The sequence below is a fragment of the Dendrobates tinctorius genome, unplaced genomic scaffold (assembly GCF_039654945.1).
Source record: "Dendrobates tinctorius isolate UK_male_01 unplaced genomic scaffold, ASM3965494v1 ptg000259l, whole genome shotgun sequence".
NCBI lineage: Eukaryota > Metazoa > Chordata > Amphibia > Anura > Dendrobatidae > Dendrobates > Dendrobates tinctorius.
In genome coordinates, this window is record NW_027361926.1 from 4,895,568 (window position 1) to 4,920,378 (window position 24,811).

At 47.4% G+C, this 24,811-nt stretch overlaps 1 protein-coding gene across 6 annotated transcripts in view; it reads left to right on the top strand.

Moving 5' to 3' along the window:
- The window catches only part of RHOG (ras homolog family member G), a 179,986-nt gene extending 155,628 nt beyond the window's left edge, over positions 1 to 24,358 (top strand). For all 6 annotated transcript variants that reach the window (XM_073558844.1, XM_073558838.1, XM_073558839.1 and 3 more), the window contains one exon: positions 22,069 to 24,358. In XM_073558844.1, the coding sequence (XP_073414945.1) occupies positions 22,097 to 22,672 (576 nt within the window). In that variant the 5' untranslated portion in view covers positions 22,069 to 22,096 and the 3' untranslated portion in view covers positions 22,673 to 24,358. The remainder of the gene's footprint in view (positions 1 to 22,068) is intronic.
- Positions 24,359 to 24,811: the final 453 nt, after the last annotated feature.

Consider the following 24,811-nt stretch of genomic DNA (forward strand, 5'->3'; position numbering starts at 1 on the left):
CGGTAATAACTGGCAGTGCCCAAAAAAGCCATAACTTGTTTCTTAGTTTGGGGTACAGGCCAGTCTCTAATAGCCTGGATTTTGGCAGGTTCAGGACGGAGCTTCCCTCCTCCTACTCTATGCCCTAGGTACTGGACTTCACCCATCCCCAATTGGCATTTATCTGGTCGAATGGTTAGGCCTGCTGCAAGAAGCAGGTCAAGAATAACGGCTACTTGGTTCAGATGTTCCTCCCACGTCTGGCTGAAGATGGCGATATCATCCAAGTAGGCACAAGCAAAGTCACCACATCCCCGGAGGATCTGGTCCACCATTCTCTGGAAGGTGGCCGGGGCATTCTTCATTCCAAAGGGCATATTTAGGAATTCATACAGACCAAAGGGGGTTATAAAAGCGGACCGTTCTCTCCCTTCCTCCGTGAGAGGGATTTGCCAGTATCCCTTACTGAGATCCAAGGTAGTGACATATCGGGATCCAGCCAGTCGGTCTAGAAGTTCGTCAATACGAGGCATTGGGTAAGGATCACTGACGGTATGGTCGTTTAGTCGTCGATAGTCCACACAAAATCGAGTACTCCCATCCTTCTTGGGTACTAACACCACAGGAGAGGCCCAAGGGCTATGGGAGGCCTGGATTACCCCAAGCTGTAACATCTCCTCCAGTTCGTGCTGCATGGTGTTTCGAACTGATTCAGGTACCCGGTAAGAAGCCTGTTGTATGGGAAGGATGCCCTGAGTGTCCACATGATGTTGGGTGACGGTGGTTCGACCTGGTTGGGATGAGAAAGCAGCACGTCTCTGTTGAAGCACTCCCAGCATCTGGTTTTTCTGTAAGGAATCCAGGTGATCTCCCAGAGGAACCTGTTCCACAGTGGATGGGGCTCTCGCTGCTTCCACGAGATCAGGTAGGGAGTCCTCATCCTCTTGACCGTCCTCTGAAGCTAGCCGACAGCTTGCTATCATTGGAAGGTTCCGGTCATGGTACTCCTTAATCATATTCACATGGACAGTCTTTTGTCTTAGCCCCTGATCATCTAAAGCAAGAAGGTAATTGGTGTCATTCAGTTTTCTGAGAACCCGGAAGGGACCCTCCCATGCTGTCTGCAGTTTATTCTGCCGATGGGGAACAATCATTAAGACCTGTCATAGAATCATAGAATCATAGAATCGTAGAGTTGGAAGGGACCTCCTGGGCCATCTGGTCCAACCCCCTGCTCAAAGCAGGATTCGCTAAATCATCCCAGTCAGATGTCTGTCCAGCCTCTGTTTGAAGACTTCCATTGAAGGAGAACTCACCACTTCTCGTGGCAGCCTGTTCCACTCATTGATCACTCTAACTGTCAAAAAGTTTTTTCTAATATCTAATCTGTGTCTCCTCCCATTCAGTTTCATCCCATTGCTTCTAGTCTTTCCTTGTGCAAATGAGAATAAAGTTGATCCTTCTACAATGTGACAGCCCTTTAGATATTTGTAGACAGCAATTAAGTCTCCTCTCAGTCTTCTCTTTTGCAAACTAAACATTCCCAAATCCTGCAACCTTTCCTCATAAGACAGGGTTTGCAGACCGGTCACCATTCTGGTCGCTCTTTTCTGAACTTGCTCCAGTTTGTTGATGTCTTTTTTAAAATGTGGTGCCCAAAACTGGACACAATATTCCAGATGAGGTCTGACCAAAGAGGAGTAGAGGGAAATAATGACTTCACGTGATCTAGACTGTATGCTTCTGTTAATACATCCTAGAACTGCATTTGCCTTTTTTGCTGCTGCATCACACTGTTGACTCATATTCAGTCTGTGATCTATTAGTATACCCAAGTCTTTTTCACATGTGCTGTCACTTAGCCCTATTCCTCCCATTCTATATATGCTTTTTTCATTTTTATTGCCCAGATGTAGTACTTTGCATTTCTCCCTGTTAAAAACCATTCTGTTAGTTACTGCCCACTTCTCCAGTTTATTTAAATCTTTTTGAATCCTCTCTCTCTCTTCTCTAGTATTAGCTATCCCTCCTAGCTTTGTGTCATCAGCAAATTTAATCAGTTTACCCTCAATTCCTTCATCTAAATCGTTGATAAAGATGTTGAACAATACAGGGCCCAGGACAGAGCCCTGTGGTACCCCACTTGAGACATTCTTCCAACTGGATGTGCAGCCATTTACGACCACTCTTTGGGTCCGATCACTAAGCCAGCTATGAATCCACCTAACAGTTGCCTTGTCCATTCCATACTTAGTCATTTTTTCAATAAGGATTGTATGAGAGACTTTGTCAAATGCTTTGCTGAAGTCAAGATATACTATATCTACAGCATTTCCTTGATCCACCCAATCAGTGATACCGTCATAGAAGGAAATTAAGTTAGTCTGACATGACTTATTAGTTACAAACCCATGCTGACTCTGTTTGATCACTTCATTCTTATCCAGGTATTGACTTACATGTTGTTTAATAATTTGTTCAAAGATCTTTCCTGGTATAGAAGTCAGACTCACCGGCCTATAGTTGCCTGGGTCCACCTTCTTCCCCTTTTTGAAGATAGGAACAACATTTGCTCTTCTCCAGTCTTCTGGCACTTCTCCTGTTCTCCAAGAATTTTCAAAGATTATGGAGAGTGGTTCAGAAATTTCTTCTGCTATCTCCTTCAGTACTCTGGGGTGTAATTCATCTGGACCTGGAGACTTGAATTCATTTAGGTTAGCTAAGTGTTTCCTCACTATCTTTCTGTTTATAGATATCCTGGATTCTTCTATTCCCTTAATAGGACAGTGAATAACAGTTGGTGTTACATTTCCTTTCTGAGAGAAAACAGATGCAAAATAGGAATTTAAAAGTTCAGCCTTCTCAACATCCTGTCTTACCATTTCATCATTTTCATCCTGTAAAAATCCTATAGCATCTTTGACTTTTCTTTTACTTTTGACATATCCCCAAAATCCTTTATTATTGCTTTTGACATCTCTTGCAAGCCTCAATTCATTTTCAGCTTTAGCTAATCTGATTTGTGTCCTGCAGATTCTGCAGACAGCATTATATTCTTCTTTAGATATGCCTCCCTCTTTCCATTTTATAAACATTTTTTTCTTCCTTTTTAGCATGTGCTTAAGTTCTGTGTTCACCCATCCTGGTTTACTTAAATGCTTCCTATTCTTCCCTCTTTTCGGAATTGTTAACAACTGTGCTTTGAGAATTTCATTTTTCAAGATTTCCCATCCTTCCTGGACATTTTTGTCTTTAAGGATATCCAGCCATTGGATCCCTCCAATTCTCTTTCTGAATCCCTTAAAATCTGCCTTTCTGAAATCTAACCTTGACGTCTGAGTCTTCACAGGTCTTCCGCCTCTAGTTATCCAAAATTCTAAAATAGCATGGTCGCTACCTCCTAGGGTTCCAGCCACTTTTACCTCCTCAACCATTTCCTCCCTGTTTATAAGGATTAGATCCAAGGTAGCAGTTCCCCTTGTTTTCTCCCCTACCTTTTGGAAGATAAAGTTGTTAGCAAGAGAGGATAAGAATTTCCTTGACCTGTTAGTTTTGCCTGAGAGAGATTCCCAACAAATGTCTGGATAGTTGAAATCTCCCATGACAACTATGTCATATTTTTTGGAGAACTTGGCCATTTGATGCATAAAGAGTTCATCCATATCTTCAGCTTGCACAGGCGGCCTGTAGTAAATGCCTACAATGGTGTCCTTTCCATTGTTCTGTCCTTGTATTCTTACCCAAACAGTTTCCACAGAACTCCCAGTCTCTGAAGCTTCAATCTCTGTGCAGATATACGCGTTTCTAACATACAATGCAACACCTCCTCCTCGTTTATCAAGTCTGTTTCTTGCAAATAAGTTGTATCCTTCTAGTCTTGTATTCCAATCATGTGTATCGTCCCACCAAGTTTCAGTGATTCCAATGACATCATATTTCTTTTCCTGTGTTAGTAGTTCCAATTCTCCTTGTTTGTTGCCCATGCTTTGTGCATTAGTATAGAAACATTTTAGTTTGTGATTGGTTTCTCTTTCTCCAATATTTTTATTAATTAGATTCTTTCGTCTTTGTTCTTCCTTTCCACTTCTATTAGCAGAGTTCTCAATAGCATTTGTCAGGTGTATGGCTTTTTCTGGTCTTTTGCTTCCCTTCCCATGTTGTTCTAGTTTAAAGCTCTCCTTACAAGTGTAGCAAGGCGACTTCCAAATACATGCTTTCCAGTCTTCGTAAGGTGCACCCCATCTCTAGCAAGTAGTCCATCGTATAAGTAGTTCACTCATACGATGGACTACTTGCTAGAGATGGGGTGCACCTTACGAAGACTTTCTACAAACTTTCGTCCTTCTACAAACTCCCGGTAGCGTGCTTTACGGTCATACCATGTCTTCTGTCTGGTTTGAGCCATCCGCACATGACTCTGGGCAAAACTAGCAAGTTGAGCCAGGGTTTCTCGCAGCTTTAGGACATAAGGGACAACAGGGGCCCCTGTATCTTCAACTTGCCCCTCCCAGTATTCCTTGAGCAGGGTTAAGGGTCCTCGGACCTTTCTTCCATAGAGTAGTTCAAAGGGGGAGAACCCAGTGGACTCCTGGGGAACTTCCCGATAGGCAAACAAGAGATGGGGTAGGTACTTCTCCCAGTTTGAATCTCTGTCAGTGAAGGCCCTCAGCATATTCTTCAGAGTGCCATTGAATCGTTCACAAAGTCCATTTGTTTGGGGATGATACGGGGTCGTGCGGATCGCTCGTACTCCACAGGTGCGCCACAGACACTGGACCAGCTCCGACATGAACTGGGAGCCTTGGTCCGACAAGATCTCACTGGGAAATCCTACTCTGGTGAAAATGGTAACCAGGGCCTCGGCCACCTTGGCTGCAGAAATACTTGACAAGGCCACCGCTTCTGGATATCGGGTGGCATAGTCCACAACAGTGAGAATGTACTGCTTTACAGATTTACTTGGTTTAGCCAGAGGTCCAATGATATCAACAGCTACTCTTTGAAAGGGTTCTTCTATTATAGGGAGCGGTTGCAGGGGTGCCTTTGGGTGATCTCCGGGTCGCCCTCTGCGCTGACATATGTCGCAAGTTCGGCAGAAATGCGCCACTGCTTGGGAAATCCCAGGCCAATAGAAAGATTGAGTCAATCGTCTCTCGGTGCGGGTTTTGCCTTGATGGCCAGCAGTAGGAATATCATGAGCAAGGTGTAATAGGGGAATTCTGTATTTCTGAGGAACAATTAGCTGTTTGCTATAAGTCCAGGGCTTATCTAGGGAGTCAGCATTGGTAACCCGATACAGAAGTCCATTTTCTCTGATAATTCTTTCTCCATTCTCCCCTAGCTGCCCTATTTCAGCTCGAGCTCTAAAACTAGCTAGGATGGGGTCAGTCTCCACTTCTTGTCTAAACTGAACTTTATCCCAGGTAACATTCATATTATCCCCACAAGAAGAATCACTCACCGGCTGTGACGGCAGTTCTGGTGGCCTCATTTCCATGGATGGGTTGTACACGTCCACATTTGTTGCTCTCTTGGCTTGACTTCGGGTTACCGCACCGACAAAGTGGCAATGAAGATTCCCCACATCATTTCCTAGAAGAACGTCTGCAGGGAGGCCGCTCATCACACCGACCACGCATTGTTTGGCCCCAAAGCCATAATCCAGGGTCACACTCGCTCTTGGAATATATCTCTGGGTACCTCCAGCCAATTCAATGGCAATTCCTGGTCCCTTTTGAATTGCTTCTGGTTGAATTACTCGGGGATCGGCTATGGTGAGAAAAGCCCCAGTGTCACGGAAGCCAACAACTTTTTGACCATCCAGCACGACCTCCTGTAGATGTTTGTGCTGAAGATCAGAAGAACAGGTGGCTGGGGCTCGCACCCCATAGACTCCTGGTAGGGAAGCCAGGATATCAGAGTCACTTGGCAAGTCATCAGGCACTGAATCCATCTCTTCTCCAGGTGAGGGGGTCTGTAGATAATGAACAGGCAAAGGCGGTCTGTAGGTGTTCTGCCTCCGCACACCTGGACATTGGAATTGCATATGCCCGGGCTGCCCACATCCATAGCATCTGCGCTCCGGGATTCTTCCTCCACGTCGTAGTCCCGAAGGTGGAGCAGAAGTAATGCGAGGCACAGTCACACGAAGGTCACCATGAGTTGATGGTCTAGTGGGATGGTGAATATTGGAGGCAGAAGGACCAGGGGCCGCCAGCGTTGGGGGGCTGGTAGTGTTTTTCTCCCTGAGTAGTAATTTTTTCCACTGAGGCTTGATGGTGAGAGCCTCATCAGCTAGAGCTGCAGCTTCCTCCACTGTTGCTGGTCTCCTTTCACGCACCCATTCCCGTATCTCAGCGGGGCACTTAAAATAAAACTGCTCTTTTAGGATGACCTGCAGGAACGTCTCCCAGGTTATGGCCTCCTCTGCCTCCAGCCAGCGATTACATATATGTTTGAGTTTGTGAGCATACATCTTGAAGGACACTTCCTCATCACAGGCTAAAGTACGGAACTGAGTCCTGTAAGTGTCTGGGGTCACAGCATAATGTTCTAGAATAGTCTGTTTAATCTCCGCATACTCACAGTTCCACCGAGGGTCCATAGCTCTATAGGCTGCGGCAGCTCCACCCTCTAAGAGCCCCACAAGATGTCGGACGCGCTCCCTTTCCGGGACTTCCATTAATTGACACTGATGCTCAAAGTCCAGGAAGAAGCCCTCAATGTCACCGGAAGCCTCATTAAACGGCTTGAAGTCTTTGCGGGACACTCTGGGGAGTTCCCTCATGGGGGATGCTGTGGGTACAGTCTGTCTGGAGCTTCTCGCTGCCTCCAAAGCGATCTCCCTCTCCAGCATTGCCCTCTCCTCCATCCTGCGCTGCCTCTCCTTGGCTGTATGCATGACCTCCCTCTTATCTTCTATGGTAGCCTCTTCTCCCAGCAAGGCCATCTCCTCCTCGTACCACACAACCCACTGACTTTTTTGGGTATTCACCTCCGGCTGCCGTCTTTCCTCTCTTTGCTGTGAGGATCCTTCCTCAGCATCATCTTGCAGGCGAACTGCTTCCAAAGCCTCAATCAGCTGCTCCTTGGAGAGTCCCTCGTAGCTGACTCCCAGTTCACGGGCCTTTGTTTGTAGGTTCACCGCAGTCCAGTTCTTGTACTATGCGGTGCTGGTTCCCGATGTTGATGGGCCGTTCTCCTCCATTCCTTCTGCTCCGATCCCACTGCTGCCACCAGTTTGTGACGGGAGTATTCTCCAAAGCAAGGAGGGACAACAGGCCTGGGAACGATCCAACAGATTTATTGACCAGAACACAGGAACAACACGAAGGTAATTTGCAGAGTCCCAAAATAAGTCCACAGGAAACTGATTCGAGGGCACCTCCCGACAATCCTTGTGCCAGATCACAAAACCATAGTCCTTTTAGAGTCCCAGAAATCCGCCACGATCACACTAAGGCCGAGGCTTCCTCAGACAGCCTCGCCCTTCTCTTTCAGCATCCAACTCACATCTGATGGGTCACACATAAGTCCATTGTCTTGGGCTCCTGGGATCAGCCCAAGTGTAGGGGAGTAGAAGTTCCCACCTCCTAGTCAATGGTTTGGTCCATCGCATGGCTCCGAGGTGTCTACGAGGATGTGTATTGTGAGTCCTCCCCCTGCTGAGGAGAACAATGGTGATTCCCCTAGCTGTGTTTACCCAAGCCTGAATTCAATTATGGTCTAGATACACAAGTCTTGTGGAAAGGAGACAGGTTACTTACATAATTACATTATAGTCCCAGAAACACAGGCAATGGGGAAAGGAAACATATTGTTACAGGTATACACAAGACATTGCAAAGTATTGGGGAAAAATACATATCATGACAGCGTCGGCTATATTAAATCCAATCTGAGACTCCTGAGGTCCAATCGTCATCCTCATTCTCAGGTGGCAGATCTCCACTGATCAAATCAGCCTCACGACCTCCTGTTACCACCAGAGGGAGTCTGGAAGGAGAACTCACAACTGGTGAACCAGATTATGAACTCACAAAAGTCATGACTCTTCTGTGAGACGAGAGTTGCAAGGGGACGCCTGTTGCGCCCATCGGTACAGTTTCTTCAGGGCCTGTTGTGCCCCACCGTCATCGTTTCTTCAGGGCCTGTTGCGCCCCACCGTCATCGTTTTCTTCAGGGCCTGTTGCGCCCCACCGTCATCGTTTTCTTCAGGGCCTGTTGCGCCCCACCGTCATTGTTTCTTCAGGGCCTGTTGCGCCCCACCGTCATCGTTTTCTTGAGGGCCTGCTGCGCCCCACCGTCATCATTTTAGGGCCCGTTGCGCCCCACCGTCATCGTTTTCTTCAGGGCCTGTTGCGCCCCACCGTCATCGTTTTCTTCAGGGCCTGTTGCACCCCACCGTCATCGTTTCTTCAGGGCCTGTTGCGCCCCACCAGCATCGCTTTTTCAAGGGTCTGTCGAGCCCAGTTTCATCCCGGAATATCGAGGCGTCAAGGCAGCCGCATCAGCGATCTCTACGCGGCCATGCCTGTGATCCGGACAGACCCTGGAAAGATAAGTGTACTATATGAGATAAGGACCCCCCAGTTTGGTCATACGTGGCCTATAGCAACCGGGCAAACTGGGTTAGTCGCATGCACCATAAGAAAAGTGTTGTTAGGGTTGTTGAGTCCCTGCGTTGACTGATTGTTGTTTACATTTGTTGTTAGCTCAATATAGCCCCGCAGCTACAGTTTTATAAAAGTTTATTCCACAAACCACACTCAGTCTCGTGTCTCGTCACTGCATCCTGCGAACCTGCTGAACCCTACAGTGGCACAAGAGCCCGCATCAGTGCCGTGTCCTCCGGGTCAGGAGCTCAGCCAACTTCCAGGCAAGATGAAGTACTCCTTTCCAACACTCCGCCAACATATGTGCCTTTTCTGAACGTCTCCCTCTTAGCACCTTTAGTGAAGTACTCACAGTACTGAGTTACACTGGAGTTCCTCCTGTCAGATGTTCCTATGAACTCTACTTGTATGGTAGACAGCAGTAGCCTGCTTCGGGGACTCTCTGCTACCAAGTCCCAGCTCACTATCGTTGCTGTTGTGCCCCCAAGTCTTGTGTGGGAATAAAGTGGTGACATACTTCTATTCCTCCGGTGTCTGTTGCAGGACCATTAGTATCCAAACAACCTCGGGGACCGGACCCCGGCCTTGCGCTTAGAACTTAGGAAGGGTTCTCCTCTAACCCTGATCGTTGGTTCTCTTCCTCTCCTCACGTTCCGTACTAATCCTTTCCTTCTTATGGAGAGTCAGGCTTTCTACTTCTGTTCCTTTCCTGTGCCAGCGGACCCAGATCACTGAGGTCGGCTGCAGCACTTCCTTCATCCATCCCTCTCAGGGGATCTCCTTTCACAGGTCCGACCTCGTCAGACTCCTGTGACTAACCTTCTAACTCCTATCCTCTTCCCGCTCTTTTTGTGCGAACTAAACTCTACCCGCCTCCCAGCACGCTTCGTGTTCCAAGCAGGGAGCCACCAAAGGGTGCTTTGCTACACTACTGTGTTGTATGGGATGCAGGTGCTGGAGTGTGGTCAGGTGTCTCCACCTTACCTGGATGGTGGGGTACCACACCTCAGGAGGTGCAGTACCTCTGTGGCGACTGAACCCTCAGGGGCGCCACACTTGCGTTTGAGCATTGGCGACATTTTTTTGAGGGCGCTAGACATCCCATACAAGTCTTTACTGATCACAAGAATCTGATCCATCTGGATGCTGCTAAACGTTTGAATGCTTGTCAAGCCAGGTGGGCATTGTTTTTTGCCCGGTTCCATTTCTCTGTGACATATATCCCTGGGACAAAGAATGTTAAAGTTCATGCTTTGTCTCGAAGTTTTTCCCCAGCGGTTAATACTGAAAAGGAGGAATCTATTCTGCAGAGAGGGGTGGTGGTGGCAGCTTGAGGTTCTGAGTTGGAAAATAGCATTCTTAAAGCCCAGATTGCAGCACCAACCAACACGCCATATGGGAAATTATTTGTGCCTAAAGCCCTGAGGAGAGCTTTGTTTACGGAATGTCATGAGTCTCGTTTGGCAGGTCATCCAGGGATTGCCGAAACTAGAAAGTCGATCGGTCGGAATTTCTGGTGGCCGGGGTGGCTAAGAGAAATCGTCAAGTGGGTGCGTCAGTGTACTGTGTGGGCTAGGTCTAAAGCTTCTCATGCTCCAGCGGCAGGGTTGCTGTGCCCATTAGAGGTTCCTAGTTCCCCATGGACGCATCTTGCAATGGATTTTATCACCGTCCTGCCGGTCTCTGAGGGTTTTTCTGTCATCTGGGTCGTGGTAGACCGGTTTAGTAAGATGTGTCATCTGGTCCCATTCAATAAATTACCCTGTGCTAAGACACTTGCCAGGACATTCGTGAAAGAGATTGTCAGACTCCATGCTTTCCCCACGGACATTGTTTCCGATAGGGGACCACAGTTTGTGGCTCAATTTTTGGCGTGCCTTTTGTGATAGACTTAAGGTTCCTTTGTCATTTTCGTCGGGTTATCATCCGGAGTCCAATGGACAGACCGAGAGGAAAAACCAGGACGTTGAGGAGTTTTTGAGATGTTTTGTAGCAGACAATCAGGAGATGTGGTCGGAATATGTACCATTAGCTTGAGTTTGCTCTCAATCATAAGTCTTCTTCGGCTGGGTGTTCTCCTTTTTTTGTTGTACTGGGAAGCATCCATCTTTCAGTCCTTTTTCTAGGATTGGGACAGCGGTGACTGAAGAGGAGAGTTTTTCTGATAATTTGGAAAGGGTTTGGACCAGTGTGTGCCATAATCTGAATCGGGCTAATAGAGATCTAAGAAATATTTTGACAAGAAAAGAAGGGAGGCGAGGTTTGTTGTTGGGGACATGGTTTGGTTGTCCTCTAGGAATCTGCGTTTAAAAATCCCTTCTAAAAAGTTGGGGCCTAAGTTTGTAGGACCCTTCAACGTGGTTCAGATTGTCAACTCGGCAGCAGTCAGATTGGACACTCCTTCGTCCTGGAAAATTAATTCAGTTTTTTATGTATCTTTGCTGAAGAAAGTTGACACGCCTGATAAGGTGGCTATGCCGTCTGCTCCTCCAGTTGATGAGGACTGTGAGTTTGAGATTTCATGCATTACTGATTCCAGGTGGGACAGAGGAGGCTTACAGTATCTCGTGTCCTGGAAGGATTTCAGTCCCGAAGACAATTCCTGGGTGAAAGCTGTGGACGTCTCAGCCTCAAGATTAATTAAGGCTTTTCACAGGAGATTTCCTAATAAGGCTCGGCCTAGAGGATCTGGGGGATCCTCGTTAAAGGGGAGGTACTGTTAGAATCTGTTCAGTTTGTGACCATCCGCCATTTTCTTGTAGTGTTCTGGCTGCTGGCCTTTTTCCCCTGGTGCTGGGTTTGTCTTGGGTCAGGTGATTGTATCACCCTTTATTAACCTGCACCTGTCTCCCATTCCTGTGTTAACCCGCATGAGTTCTGGCTTGGAGCCTTGCTTTGCCTTCTGTGTGTCTAATTAGTGCAGCGCTGGGACCTCCAGTTCTGCATGTCTTAGTTTCTGTTTTCAGTTTGTTTCTGCAGCCTTCTTTGTGTTTTCTGTTAGGAGGTGACCCGTTTTTGTACCCCGTCCTTATATCTTTCAGGGACCCCCTTACCCCTATCTATAGGTCTTCACTTGAGATTAACCTAGGATCGTCGGTGGATCTATTCACAAGGAATGGGTCACCCACTCCATCGTAGGGTATCAGCCTAGTCTCAGTGCAGGGTCAGTTTTCCCCCTCCTACCCTAGTCCTGTGCTGCAGTACCATAACATATTGTTGGGATGCAGATGGCAGGGTAGAGAGGTTGTTTATGATATGATTGGATGCAGGGTAGAGGGGATAGAGGGGTTACCTATAGTTGGGATGCAGATGGCAGGATAGAGGGTTGGGTATAGTTGGGATGCAGATGGCAGGGTAGAGGAGTTGGTTATGATATGATTGGGTGCAGGGTAGAGGGGATAGAGGGGTTGGGTATAGTTGGGATGCAGATGTCAGGGTAGAGGAGTTGGTTATGATATGATTGGGTGCAGGGTAGAGGGGATAGAGGGGTTGGGTATAGTTGGGATGCAGATGGCAGGGTAGAGTAGTTGGGATGATATGATTGGGTGCAGGGTAGAGGGGATAGAGGGGTTGGGTATAGTTGGGATGCAGATGGCAGGTTAGAGGGGTTGGGTATAGTTGGGATGCAGATGGGAGGGTAGAGGGGTTGGGAATGATATGATTGGGTGCAGGGTAGAGGGGATAGAGGGGTTGGGTATAGTTGGGATGCAGATGGCAGGATGGAGGGGTTGGGTATATTTGGGTTGCAGATGGCAGGGTAGAGGGGTTGTGTATAGTTGGGATGCAGATGGCCGGGTAGAGTGGTTGGGAATGGTTGGGATGCAGATGGCAGGTTAGAGGAGTTGGGTATAGTTGGGATGCAGATGGCAGGGTAGAGGGGTTGGTTATGATATGATTGGGTGCAGGGTAGAGGGGATAGAGGGGTTGGGTATAGTTGGGTTGCAGATGGCAGGGTAGAGGGGTTGGGTATAGTTGGGATGCAGATGGCAGGTTAGAGGGGTTGGGTATAGTTGGGATGCAGATGGGAGGGAAGAGGGGTTGGGAATGATATGATTGGGTGCAGGGTAGAGGGGATAGAGGGGTTGGGTATAGTTGGGATGCAGATGGCAGGATGGAGGGGTTGGGTATATTTGGGTTTCAGATGGCAGGGTAGAGGGGTTGGGTATAGTTGGGATGCAGATGGCCGGGTAGAGTGGTTGGGAATGGTTGGGATGCAGATGGCAGGTTAGAGGAGTTGGGTATAGTTGGGATGCAGATGGCAGGGTAGAGGGGTTGGTTATGATATGATTGGGTGCAGGGTAGAGGGGATAGAGGGGTTGGGTATAGTTGGGTTGCAGATGGCAGGGTAGAGGGGTTGGGTATAGTTGGGATGCAGATGGCAGGGTAGAGGAGTTGGGTATATTTGGGTTGCAGATGGCAGGGTAGAGGGGTTGGGTATAGTTGGGTTGTAGATGGCAGGGTGGAGGGGGTTAGGTTGGGATGAAGATGGATGTCTAGTGGGAAAGATTGGAGCTAGAAGTTGAAGAATTGAGGTTTGGAGACAGTTTAGGTTGTATGTAAGTGGATTATATGTGTTTTTCTTTTATATGCTATAACTCTCTTTAATGGTAAAGCTTCCGTTTGATTGTGGCAGTGAAGGGGTTATTGCATGGTGTCAGTGATGATGAGGAAGTTGTAGCAATGGGCGGTGTTGCAGTTGTGAAATTAAACTTTTGTAATAACTCTTCTATGGAGCTTCTCTGTTGGGGACATCCATAATCCATCGAATTTAGCCATGAGGCGGAAGACCTCAGTGTAAAAACACCAGGACAGTATAATGCTACAGCTCAGTGTCGAGATGCTGCTATTACACCTGAGTGACTGAGCTTACATTCTAACATCCCAGGGGCCTCAGATGTTGAGAGGCCCGTCAGCCTTCAATGGACGGAGTTACACCAGTTGTGGCACTCCTTCCTGTTTGGAAACTTGTATCATGTGGAGTAAGTATTGTACTGATCCTGTATTGTCTTGTGTTATACTCGAGAGCTGCACTCACTATTCTGCTGGTGCAGTCACTGTGTACATACATTACATTACTGATCCTGAGTTAGGCCGGTTTCACATTAGCGCATTTTCAGCGCGCGCACGGCCGGGGGTAGCTCCGCCCCCGAGCCGGCTCTCTGCCCGGCGTGCCCGCCCCTTCCTTGTAGCGCCGCCTCCTAGCGGACAGCGGCGCCTGCGATCGGCGCACCCTATCTTTAGCATAGGGTGCGCCGATCGTGCGCAGGCCGTGCGCTAGTTGCGCTTTGACCTGCGCTGCGCACTTTTGACAGTGCGCCGTGCGCGCCAAAATCCGAAAAGTTTGATTTTGGCGCGCACGGCGCACCGTCAAAAGTGCGCACCGCAGGTCAAAGCGCAACTAGCGCACGGCCTGCGCACGATGGGCGCACCCTATGCTAAAGATAGGGTGCGCCGATCGCAGGCGCCGCTGTCCGCTAGGAGGCGGCGCTACAAGGAAGGGGCGGGCACGCCGGACAGAGAGCCGGCTCGGGGGCGGAGCTACCCCCGGCCGTGCGCGCGCTGAAAATGCGCTAATGTGAAACCGGCCTTACATACTATATTCTACTCCAGAGCTGCACTCACTATTCTGCTGGTGCAGTCACTGTGTACATACATTACATTACTGATCCTGAGTTACATCCTGTATTATACCCCAGAGCTGCACTCACTATTCTGCTGGTGCAGTCACTGTGCACATACTGTACATTACATTACTGATCCTGAGTTACATACTATATTCTACTCCAGAGCTGCACTCACTATTTTGCTGGTGCAGTCACTGGACATACATTACATTACTGATCCTGAGTTACTTCCTGTATTATACTCCAGAGCTGCACTCACTATTCTGCTGGTGCAGTCACTGTGTACATATATTACATTACTGATCCTGAGTTACATCCTATATTATACTCCAGAGCTGCACTCACTATACTGCTGGTGCAGTCACTGTGCACGTACATTACATTACTGATCCTGAGTTACATCCTGTATTATACCCCAGAGCTGCACTCACTATTCTGCTGGTGCAGTCACTGTGCACATACATTACATTACTGATCCTGAGTTACATCCTGTATTATACCCCAGAGCTGCACTCACTATTCTGCTGGTACAGTCACTGTGTACATACATTACATTACTGATCCTGAGTTACATCCTGTATTATACCCCAGAGCTGCACTCACTATTCTGCTGGTGCAGTCACTGTGCACATACATTACATTACTGATCCTGAGTTACATCCTGTATTATACCCCAGAGCTGCACTCACTATTCTGCTGGTACAGTCACTGTGTACATACATTACATTACTGATCCTGAGTTACATCCTGTATTATACCCCAGAGCTGCACTCACTATTCTGCTGGTGCAGTCACTGGGTACACACATTACTTTACTTATTCTGTACTGATCTGGGGTTACATCCTGTATTATAGCCCAGAGCTGCACTATTCTTTTGAGTGTTCAGTGCTCACAGACATGGCCGAGGTGAGGAGGCTGAGCCCGACCACCACTGAGTAGCACACAGAAGTACAAGGTCAGTGCTCAGAGACACGGCTGAGGTGAAGAGTCCGAGCCCGACTACCTGTTATGGACTGACCTGGGTTGGAGAAGTGATACTGCAACCACTAGAGCAGCGGCAGGTAGTGAAGTCGGGGATAGCGAAGAAGTTGGTACACAGGAGCAGCAGTGTAGTCTTAGAATGAAGGAGCAGGTGGAAGGATGCTTGACTAGAGGCTGGTAGCTCAATAGTCTCACAAGGAAGGGAGTAATATGCCAGGTTTAAGTATGGTGTTCGATCAGGGTGGAGCCAATCAGAAACTTAGGGTGGAGCCAATCAGAAACAACACAGGTACTAGTATCTGGGTTAGCAGGGAACTGTGCAGCGAGCTGAACAGCTCAGAGGGAAGAGCTGCCGTCTGGGACACAGGAGCTGCTGCCTTTGAGATCTGACAGTAATGGTCCTCAATGCCCTGTTGATAGACAGATTATGGATTGAAAACCAGGGCATTTCTAGAATAACTTGAAATTTTGGAGCTGAATTAAGATGAAAACCAACAGCATCATGATGATTCAGTTCAATGCAGACATCAAGTTCAATTGTCTCGTAACAGGTCCAGATGATAGAGGTGATCCATCCACCGTGTCCATGTCGATTGTCGATGGGCATGGACTTAGTCCTGTTTGCAATCTTATTATCAAGTGTGACTTGTGAGTCCGTGATATTCCCTCCTGCTCCAGAATCTAACATGGCCGGGCATTCTATTTTTGGGTCCCTATTATGACCTGTGTGGGAACGACAGACTGAGATGATGGTGATTGCTCTTTGCGTTACAGATGAGATGGTCTGCATAATCCGGATCTGGCCGCTCAGAAAGGTCTAAATCGCGTTCAGTTTTGGAATTTGTGATCCTTTTATTAGGGCAATTAATGGCGAAATGTCCAGAACCCCACAATAGAGGCGTAAATGCCCTGTACCTGTACGCCGCCTCTCCTTCTCTACTGCAGAGAGGATTTCGGACTACATCAATGTGCATAGCTTCAGGCGTACTTTCTTTTCCTGTTGGTTTTTAATGCGGATAGAGTGAGGGGGTAGTTACGGTTGTTTCCATATTCTCGTAGTCTTTCCTTCTTCGTTCACAGAGTCTCCTATTCAATTCGGATGCATAGATGAATAAAGTCCTCTAAATTATCAGGGGTCTCGGCCCTTGCAAGTTCATCCTTAATTATCTCTGATAATCCCCGGAGAAATTGACTCCTCTGGGCGGCTAAATTCCATGTGGTGTCTGCCACCCAGCGGCGGCATAATGAGGTATATTCAGGGAGAGTGGACGTACGAGTGGGGCGGCACTGCGCAGGTGAAGGGTGCCAAAAGACAGCCATGAGAAGAGGATCCACGTCCAGTACCCTAGAGACGGCCGGAGAGTGACAAGCCTTGCAGGCCGTGCTGATTTGTTTTTGTTTTCTTGGTTCTATTGATGTTTCGCTTTTAATTGTAATGAATAAAAATGATGTTTTAATATAAATAAAATTTAGCATTGGAAATTAGGGGTCAGCCGGTGATATGTTTAGTTCTTCTTAAGCAAGTTAAACAGGAATCGGTGAGAAGCTAAACTGATGCTAAGTAACAAACCCTCAGCTGTGAGAGTAGGCCTCGGTCAGCACACAACATAACTATAGACCCCTCTCTGGGATAATGTCCACCCTGATTTCACCCTCTGACACCGGACGCGCCAGTTCCCAGCGTCGCTTCTGCAGACGGCTTGTTTCTTTAGGGAACGCGGATTTCCTGTGAGAAATATTTTGGGAACTTCATGTCCTTCCTGGAAGTCAAGAAATCTTCTTCTCAGTCCAGGTCCTGTATAGAGGTCACTGAATGTATGGGGAACGCTCAGAAGTTGTGTCTGGTGCGTCTACAGGAAGATCGGGAACCGACTCTCAGACCCTTTATAAGATTCCTGCAATGATCCAGTACACAGCTCAGAACAACCTCCCTCATCATGGGCGTCCTCTAGTCACACTCCATTCTGCCGCCTACTGTGCCAACTAAAATGGCAGCCGAAATACCACATCACCAAACGACACTACTGATCAGCATGCCTCATAATAACCAACATTCACTTCCAGTCACCATCATTCACCTCCAGTCACCATCATTCACCACCATCATTCACCTCCAGTCACCATCATTCACCACCATCATTCACCTCCAGTCACCATCATTCACCACCATCATTCACCTCCAGTCACCATCATTCACCACCATCATTCACCTCCAGTCACCATCATTCACCAACATTCACCACCAGACACCATCATTCACCTCCAGTCACCAACATTCACCACCAGACACCATCATTCACCAACAATCACCTCCAGTCACCATCATTCACCTCCAGTCACCATCATTCACCAACATTCACCACCAGACACCATCATTCACCTCCAGTCACCAACATTCACCACCAGACACCATCATTCACCAACATTCACCACCAGACACCATCATTCACCAACAATCACCTCCAGTCACCATCATTCACCTCCAGTCACCATCATTCACCAACATTCACCACCAGACACCATCATTCACCTCCAGTCACCAACATTCACCACCAGACACCATCATTCACCAACATTCACCACCAGACACCATCATTCACCTCCAGTCACCAACATTCACCACCAGACACCATCATTCACCAACATTCACCACCAGACACCATCATTCACCACCAGACACCATCATTCACCTCGTCAGCAACATTCACCACCAGACACCATCATTCACCAACATTCACCACCAGACACCATCATTCACTAACATTCACCAACAGACACCATCATTCACCACCAGACACCATCATTCACCTCCAGTCACCAACATTAACCACCAGACAACATCATTCACCAACATTCACCACCAGACACCATCACTCACCAACAGACACCATCATTCACCTCCAGTCACCAACATTCACCACCAGACACCATCATTCACCAACATTCACCATCAGACACCATCATTCACCAACATTCACCACCAGACACCATCATTCACCAACATTCACCACCAGACACCATCATTCACCTCCAGTCACCAACATTCACCTCCAGACACAATCATTCACCAACATTCACCACCAGACACCATCATTCACCACCAGACACCATCATTCACCTCCAGTCACCAACATTCACCACCAGACACCATCATTCACCCACATTCACCACCAGACACCATCATTCACCAACATTCACCAACAGACACCATCATTCACCACCAGACACCATCATTCACCTCCAGTCACCAACATTCACCACCAGACACCATCATTCACCAACATTCACCACCAGACACCATCATTCACCTCCAGTCACCAACATTCACCTCCAGACACAATCATTCACCAACATTCACCACCAGACACCATCATTCACCACCAGACACCATCATTCACCTCCAGTCACCAACATTCACCACCAGACACCATCATTCACCCACATTCACCACCAGACACCATCATTCACCAACATTCACCAACAGACACCATCATTCACCACCAGACACCATCATTCACCTCCAGTCACCAACATTCACCACCAGACACCATCATTCACCAACATTCACCAACAGACACCATCATTCACCAACATTCACCAACAGACACCATCATTCACCACCAGACACCATCATTCACTTCCAGTCACCAACATTCACCACCAGACACCATCATTCACCAACATTCACCACCAGACACCATCATTCACCAACATTCACCATCATTCACCAACATTCACCACCAGACACCATCATTCACCTCCAGTCACCAACATTCACCTCCAGACACAATCATTCACCAACATTCACCACCAGACACCGTCATTCACCACCAGACACCATCATTCACCTCCAGTCACCAACATTCACCACCAGACACCATCATTCACCAACATTCACCACCAGACACCATCATTCACCAACATTCACCAACAGACACCATCATTCACCACCAGACACCATCATTCACCTCCAGTCACCAACATTCACCACCAGACACCATCATTCACCAACATTCACCACCAGACACCATCATTCACCAACATTCACCATCATTCACCTCCAGTCACCAACATCCACCACCAGACACCATCATTCAGTACCATTCACCACCAGGCACCATCATTCACCTCCAGTCACGACCATTGACCATCATTCACCTCCAGTCACCATCATTCACCTCCAGTAACCATCATTTACCTCCAGTCACCATCATTCACCTCCAGTCACCACCATCATTCACCTCCAGTCACCATCATTCACCTCCAGTCACCATCATTCACCTCCAGTGACCATCATTCATCAACATTCACCACCAGACACCATCATTCACCAACATTCACCACCAGACACCATCATTCAGTACCATTCACCACCAGACACCATCACTCAGTACCATTCACCACCAGGCATCATCATTCAGTACCATTCACCACCAGGCATCATCATTCACCTCCAGTCACCATCATTGACCATAATTCACCTCCAGTCACGATCAATCAGCTCCAGTCACCATCATTCACCTTCAGTCACAATCATTCACCTCCAGTCACCATCATTCACATCCAGTCACCATCATTCACCATCATTCACCTCCAGTCACTATAATTCCCCTCCAGTCACCATCATTCCCCTCCAGTCACAATCATTCCCCTCTAGTCACCATCATTCACCTCCAGTCACCACCATCATTCACCTCCAGTCACCATAATTCACCTCCAGTCACAACCATTGACCATCATTCACCTCCAGTCACTATCATTCACCTCCAGTCACCATCATTCACCATCATTCACCTCCGGTCACCATTATTCACCTCCAGTCACCATCATTCACCATCATTCACCTCCAGTCACCATCATTCACCTCCAGTCACCATCATTCACCATAATTCACCTCCAGTCACGACCATTGACCATCATTCACCTCCAGTCAATATCATTCACCTCCAGTCACCATCATTCACCTCCAGTCACAATCATTCACCTCCAGTCACAATCATTCACCTCCAGTCACCATCATTCACCTCCAGTCACCACCATTATTCACCATAATTCACCTCCAGTTAAATGTTAACCAACATTCACCTCCAGTCACCATCATTCCCCTCCAGTCACCACCATCATTCACCTCCATTCACCATCATTCACCTCCAGTCAACATCATCATTCACCTCTAGTCATCAACATTCACCTCCATTCACCATCATTCACCATAATTCACCTCCAGTCACAACCATTGACATCATTCACTTCCAGTCACCGTCATTCACCTCCAGTCACCATCATTCACCATAATTCACCTCCAGTCACAACCATTGACCATCATTCTCTTCCAGTCACCATCATTCACCTCCAGTCACCATCATTCACCTCCAGTCACGACCATTGACCATCATTCACCTCCAGTAACAACCATTGACCATCATTCACCTCCAGTCACCATCATTCACCACCATTCACCATCATTCACCTCCAGTCACCATCATTCACCTTCAGTCACAATCATTCACCTCCAGTCACCATCATTCACATCCACTCACCATCATTCACCTCCAGTCACCATCATTCACCATAATTCACCTCCAGTCACAACCATTGACCATCATTCATTTCCAGTCACCATCATTCACCTAGTCACCATCATTCACCTACAGTCACCATCATTCACCATAATTCACCTCCAGTCACCATCATCATTCACCTCTATTCACCATCATTCACTATCATTCACCTCCAGTCACGATCATTCACCATAATTCACCTCCAGTCACAACCATTGACCAGCATTCACTTCCAGTCACCGTCATTCACCTCCAGTTACCATCATTCACCATAATTCACCTCCAGTCACAACCATTGACCATCATTCACTTCCAGTCACTCACCATCATTCACCTCCAGTCACCATCATTCACCTCCAGTCACAACCATTGTCCATCATTCACCTCCAGTCACCATCATTCACCTCCAGTCACCATCAGTCGCATCCAGTCACCATCATTCAGTACCACTCACCACAAGCTAGCACCACTACCATTCACCATCATTCAGTACCATTCACCAGTCGCCACCACTATAATTCACCATCATTCAGTATCATTCACCAGCAATCACCATCATTCAGTACCATTTATTGTCATTTCCACTAGGACTTATAGGAGGAAGCCGCCATGTCAATGGGTAGTAGTAGAAAAGGAGAAGGATGAGGTCTGAGCATTTCAGATGAAGCTTCCTCTTCTGCGGTCTGCAGGGAAATCTTCATGAATTTCCCCAATCTCTTTACTGATAAAACATTACTGGAAGTTGAATGTGATGACACCAGAGAATATAGCTGCAGGAGCGCTCTCACACTCCGTGACGCCACCCGGCACCCACACAATTGTGTAACACCACTATGATGTGCTTTCTGTGTTCTCCACCAGCATTTCTTGGAGCCCACCTTCCTTCCCCATTTACTGCTTACACTTCCCTAGTTTATGTAGGACATGATCCCCAGACAGGTCACCTTTCCTTTACCACCAGTCGAGGTGAGGAGGGAGTATTGAGGGAGTTCAGGTGATGATAGAACAGACCAGGGCACATCAGACCCAATGTCAAAGTTCACCCCAATAAGTCTCAATTTCCAGGGAACAATAACGAGCAGAGCACACCAATCTTTACCTTTAGTAGAGGTCCTGCACCATCCAGGACAGTAACTTCTTATACGAGACCTTAGGTATGGTGCATGGTGCCACCCTATGCTGGGCAGGTGGGCTTGCACATGAAATAGAAAGGAAAGTGATTAAGGGTTTTCAGATACTTCTCCTGTTATTGGTGGATGATACAGACGGTCCTGCTAGAGCTGACATTGTCCACTTATGTTTTTCAGGTTGCTAACAGAGAACAAGACCTCCAGGATGCAGACTATTAAGTGTGTGGTAGTCGGCGATGGTGCTGTAGGGAAGACCTGCCTCCTCATCTGCTACACAACCAATGCCTTCCCCAAGGAGTACATCCCCACCGTCTTTGACAACTACAGCGCTCAGTGTACCTTGGATGGAAGAACTGTTAGCCTAAATCTGTGGGACACAGCGGGGCAAGAGGAATATGACCGGCTAAGAACACTCTCCTACCCCCAGACTAATGTCTTCATCATCTGCTTCTCTATTGCCAGTCCCTCATCCTATGAGAATGTCAAGCATAAATGGTATCCAGAGGTGGGGCACCACTGCCCCAATGTGCCGATCCTTCTAGTCGGAACCAAAAAAGATCTCAGGACAAACCAAGACGTCATCAAAAAGTTGAAGGAGCAGAACCAGGTGCCAATCACCCACCAACAAGGGGTCAGCTTGTCAAAGCATATTCATGCTGTGAAATACATGGAGTGCTCAGCCCTGAACCAAGAAGGCATCAAGGAAGTTTTCAGTGAGTCCGTGAGAGCCGTCCTCAACCCAAACCCAATCAAGAAGAAGAGCCCATGCTTCATACTGTGATGTCACCCTCCTGAACTCATGGAGACCCCACTATTCACAGACTTTGGTTTGCTTAGTGATTTCCTTTGAAAAAGACTCTTACAATGTCGAAAAACTGTGAGGCTAAATGCATGTCTGTCATTGGAGACCACCATGAGGGCCTCTGAGTGCAGAACATGGGATTTTTGTGTTTTTGAGATTTTCACCCTCTTGAGCTTCAGTTGTGCCCTATTATTTGCTTATTTTGAGTCTGTGTGGCCACGAAGAACTGAAATAGTCCTGTCTTGGGACAAACACAACAGTAATTCCAGCTCATACTTAAGATTTTGATAGTGTGCCCGCAGAAACATAGGTCTGCTTTCAGATGAAGGATCAACCTCTGTAGTCTACATGCTGTACCCTCAGGATCTATATGGTCTACCGCAAACTTGGATATTGAAGGACCTATCAATATCAGTTCTGAGAAGTCTGTTCCCTCACCTTCCTAAGACCTTAAAATATGGCGGACCCATGTCTAAACAACAACCTGAGACCATTCAAATAGACAATGAGATTCTGCAAATGAAGATTTCATCATCCACCATCGTATGGAAGATTAGACCAGAGACAAACTCCTTAATCGGTTCTCAACAATGGACAGAACCTTAAAATTTGGTAAAGGTGGATGTTTCTAAAAGTCAGTACACATTAGTCTGAGGTGGATGAAAAATGACAACATCAAACATCAACATTTGCTTGTAATACCTGGTTGCCATCTGGAAAGAAGTTGGCCATGTTTGCAATTTTCACCTGACAGTCTGAAATCCATAAATTATCTTTCCTTATAAGAAGGTTTATTCATCTTTCCTCCGTAGTCACTGAACACGACACACATGCCCAGGTTGTAGGACTCTAAGGGCCAATGTCGATATTATTTTGTATGGCTTTTATGGAAACGACCATGAGATCATCATTCGTAAGATTGTTGTGCAGCCATCAGATTACCTCTATCCAACATATGTGGCCATTCATGGTTAACGGACACAGAAGAGCAGAAGATGAAGGATGTCACCATCCATGTCTCTGAGATATCCACACATTCTGGCCATATGAGAGATGATCTCATGATCTGCAGTCAATCATCACACTGGATATCTATGGGAATGGTTGAATTTCTCCATGTACTTAGGACCTGCAGAGTGTGAGCGCCCCCATTAGGCCAGATATATGTAACAAAATGATTAATATTTGTGCTCCCGAAATTGGCGGGGAGTTTACGTGACCTAAAAATGATAATGGTCACCAGGCTAGAACGAGAAGGTGCATAACGGGTGATCTGTCGATGACATGTTGTGGTCAGAGCCATGGACATGTAATGTATCCACATGACCGTGATGTGATGTCCTAGAGATGGGAGCGTCGTCCAGCTCCGGCCTCAGTCACTGCGGTCACCCACCCTCAGTCCTTGGTAACGAAATCCCACCCCTCCCCTTATTATATTAATGAACCGCTTTGATTGGCTGGTGGAGTGGTCAGAACTCATGATCTCCTGACCTGGAGCCCACGTTTTGCCTGCCGGTAACTGGTGGTGGAGGGTTCTCCTGCCCATCAGCCCCCGCTCGGTTTACAGTACGCTGCACACGGCTCATTATATTATTACATTTTCTTCTTCTCTGAATTGTCTGTAATTTCTGCTGCTTTTTATTGAATAAAGGTAAATGAAGCGTTGCGGCTCGTTCGTCATTTCCTGCTTCCCTCCTGGATCCTGATGTCCCGGCTGTAAACTGTGACCCTGCCTATTCCAGAATAGAAAGGGTGACTACAAGAATGGGACTGATTAGGTATTGATTCTCCCTGTCCATACCACCACCTGGCGACAAGAACCATTAATAATCCTCCCAGTGAAATCAGCGGCTCTGCGGGGGCGGGGTGTTGTTAGACCACCCCTGCAGTGCCGCACAATAACAGAGGAAAGCTTAATTCCTCCAATACTTCCTGGGCGCGAACAGAGACTGCATAAAGCTTAGCCTTTGTTTTCAACAATAGGTTCTGCAGCAGCTGAGCTGTATGATGAGGTTGTGCAGCAACTGAAGTGTATTACGAGGTTCTACAGTAGCTGAGGTGTATTATGAGGTTCTGCTGCAGCTGATTTGTGTATTACGAGGTTCTGCAGCAGCTGAG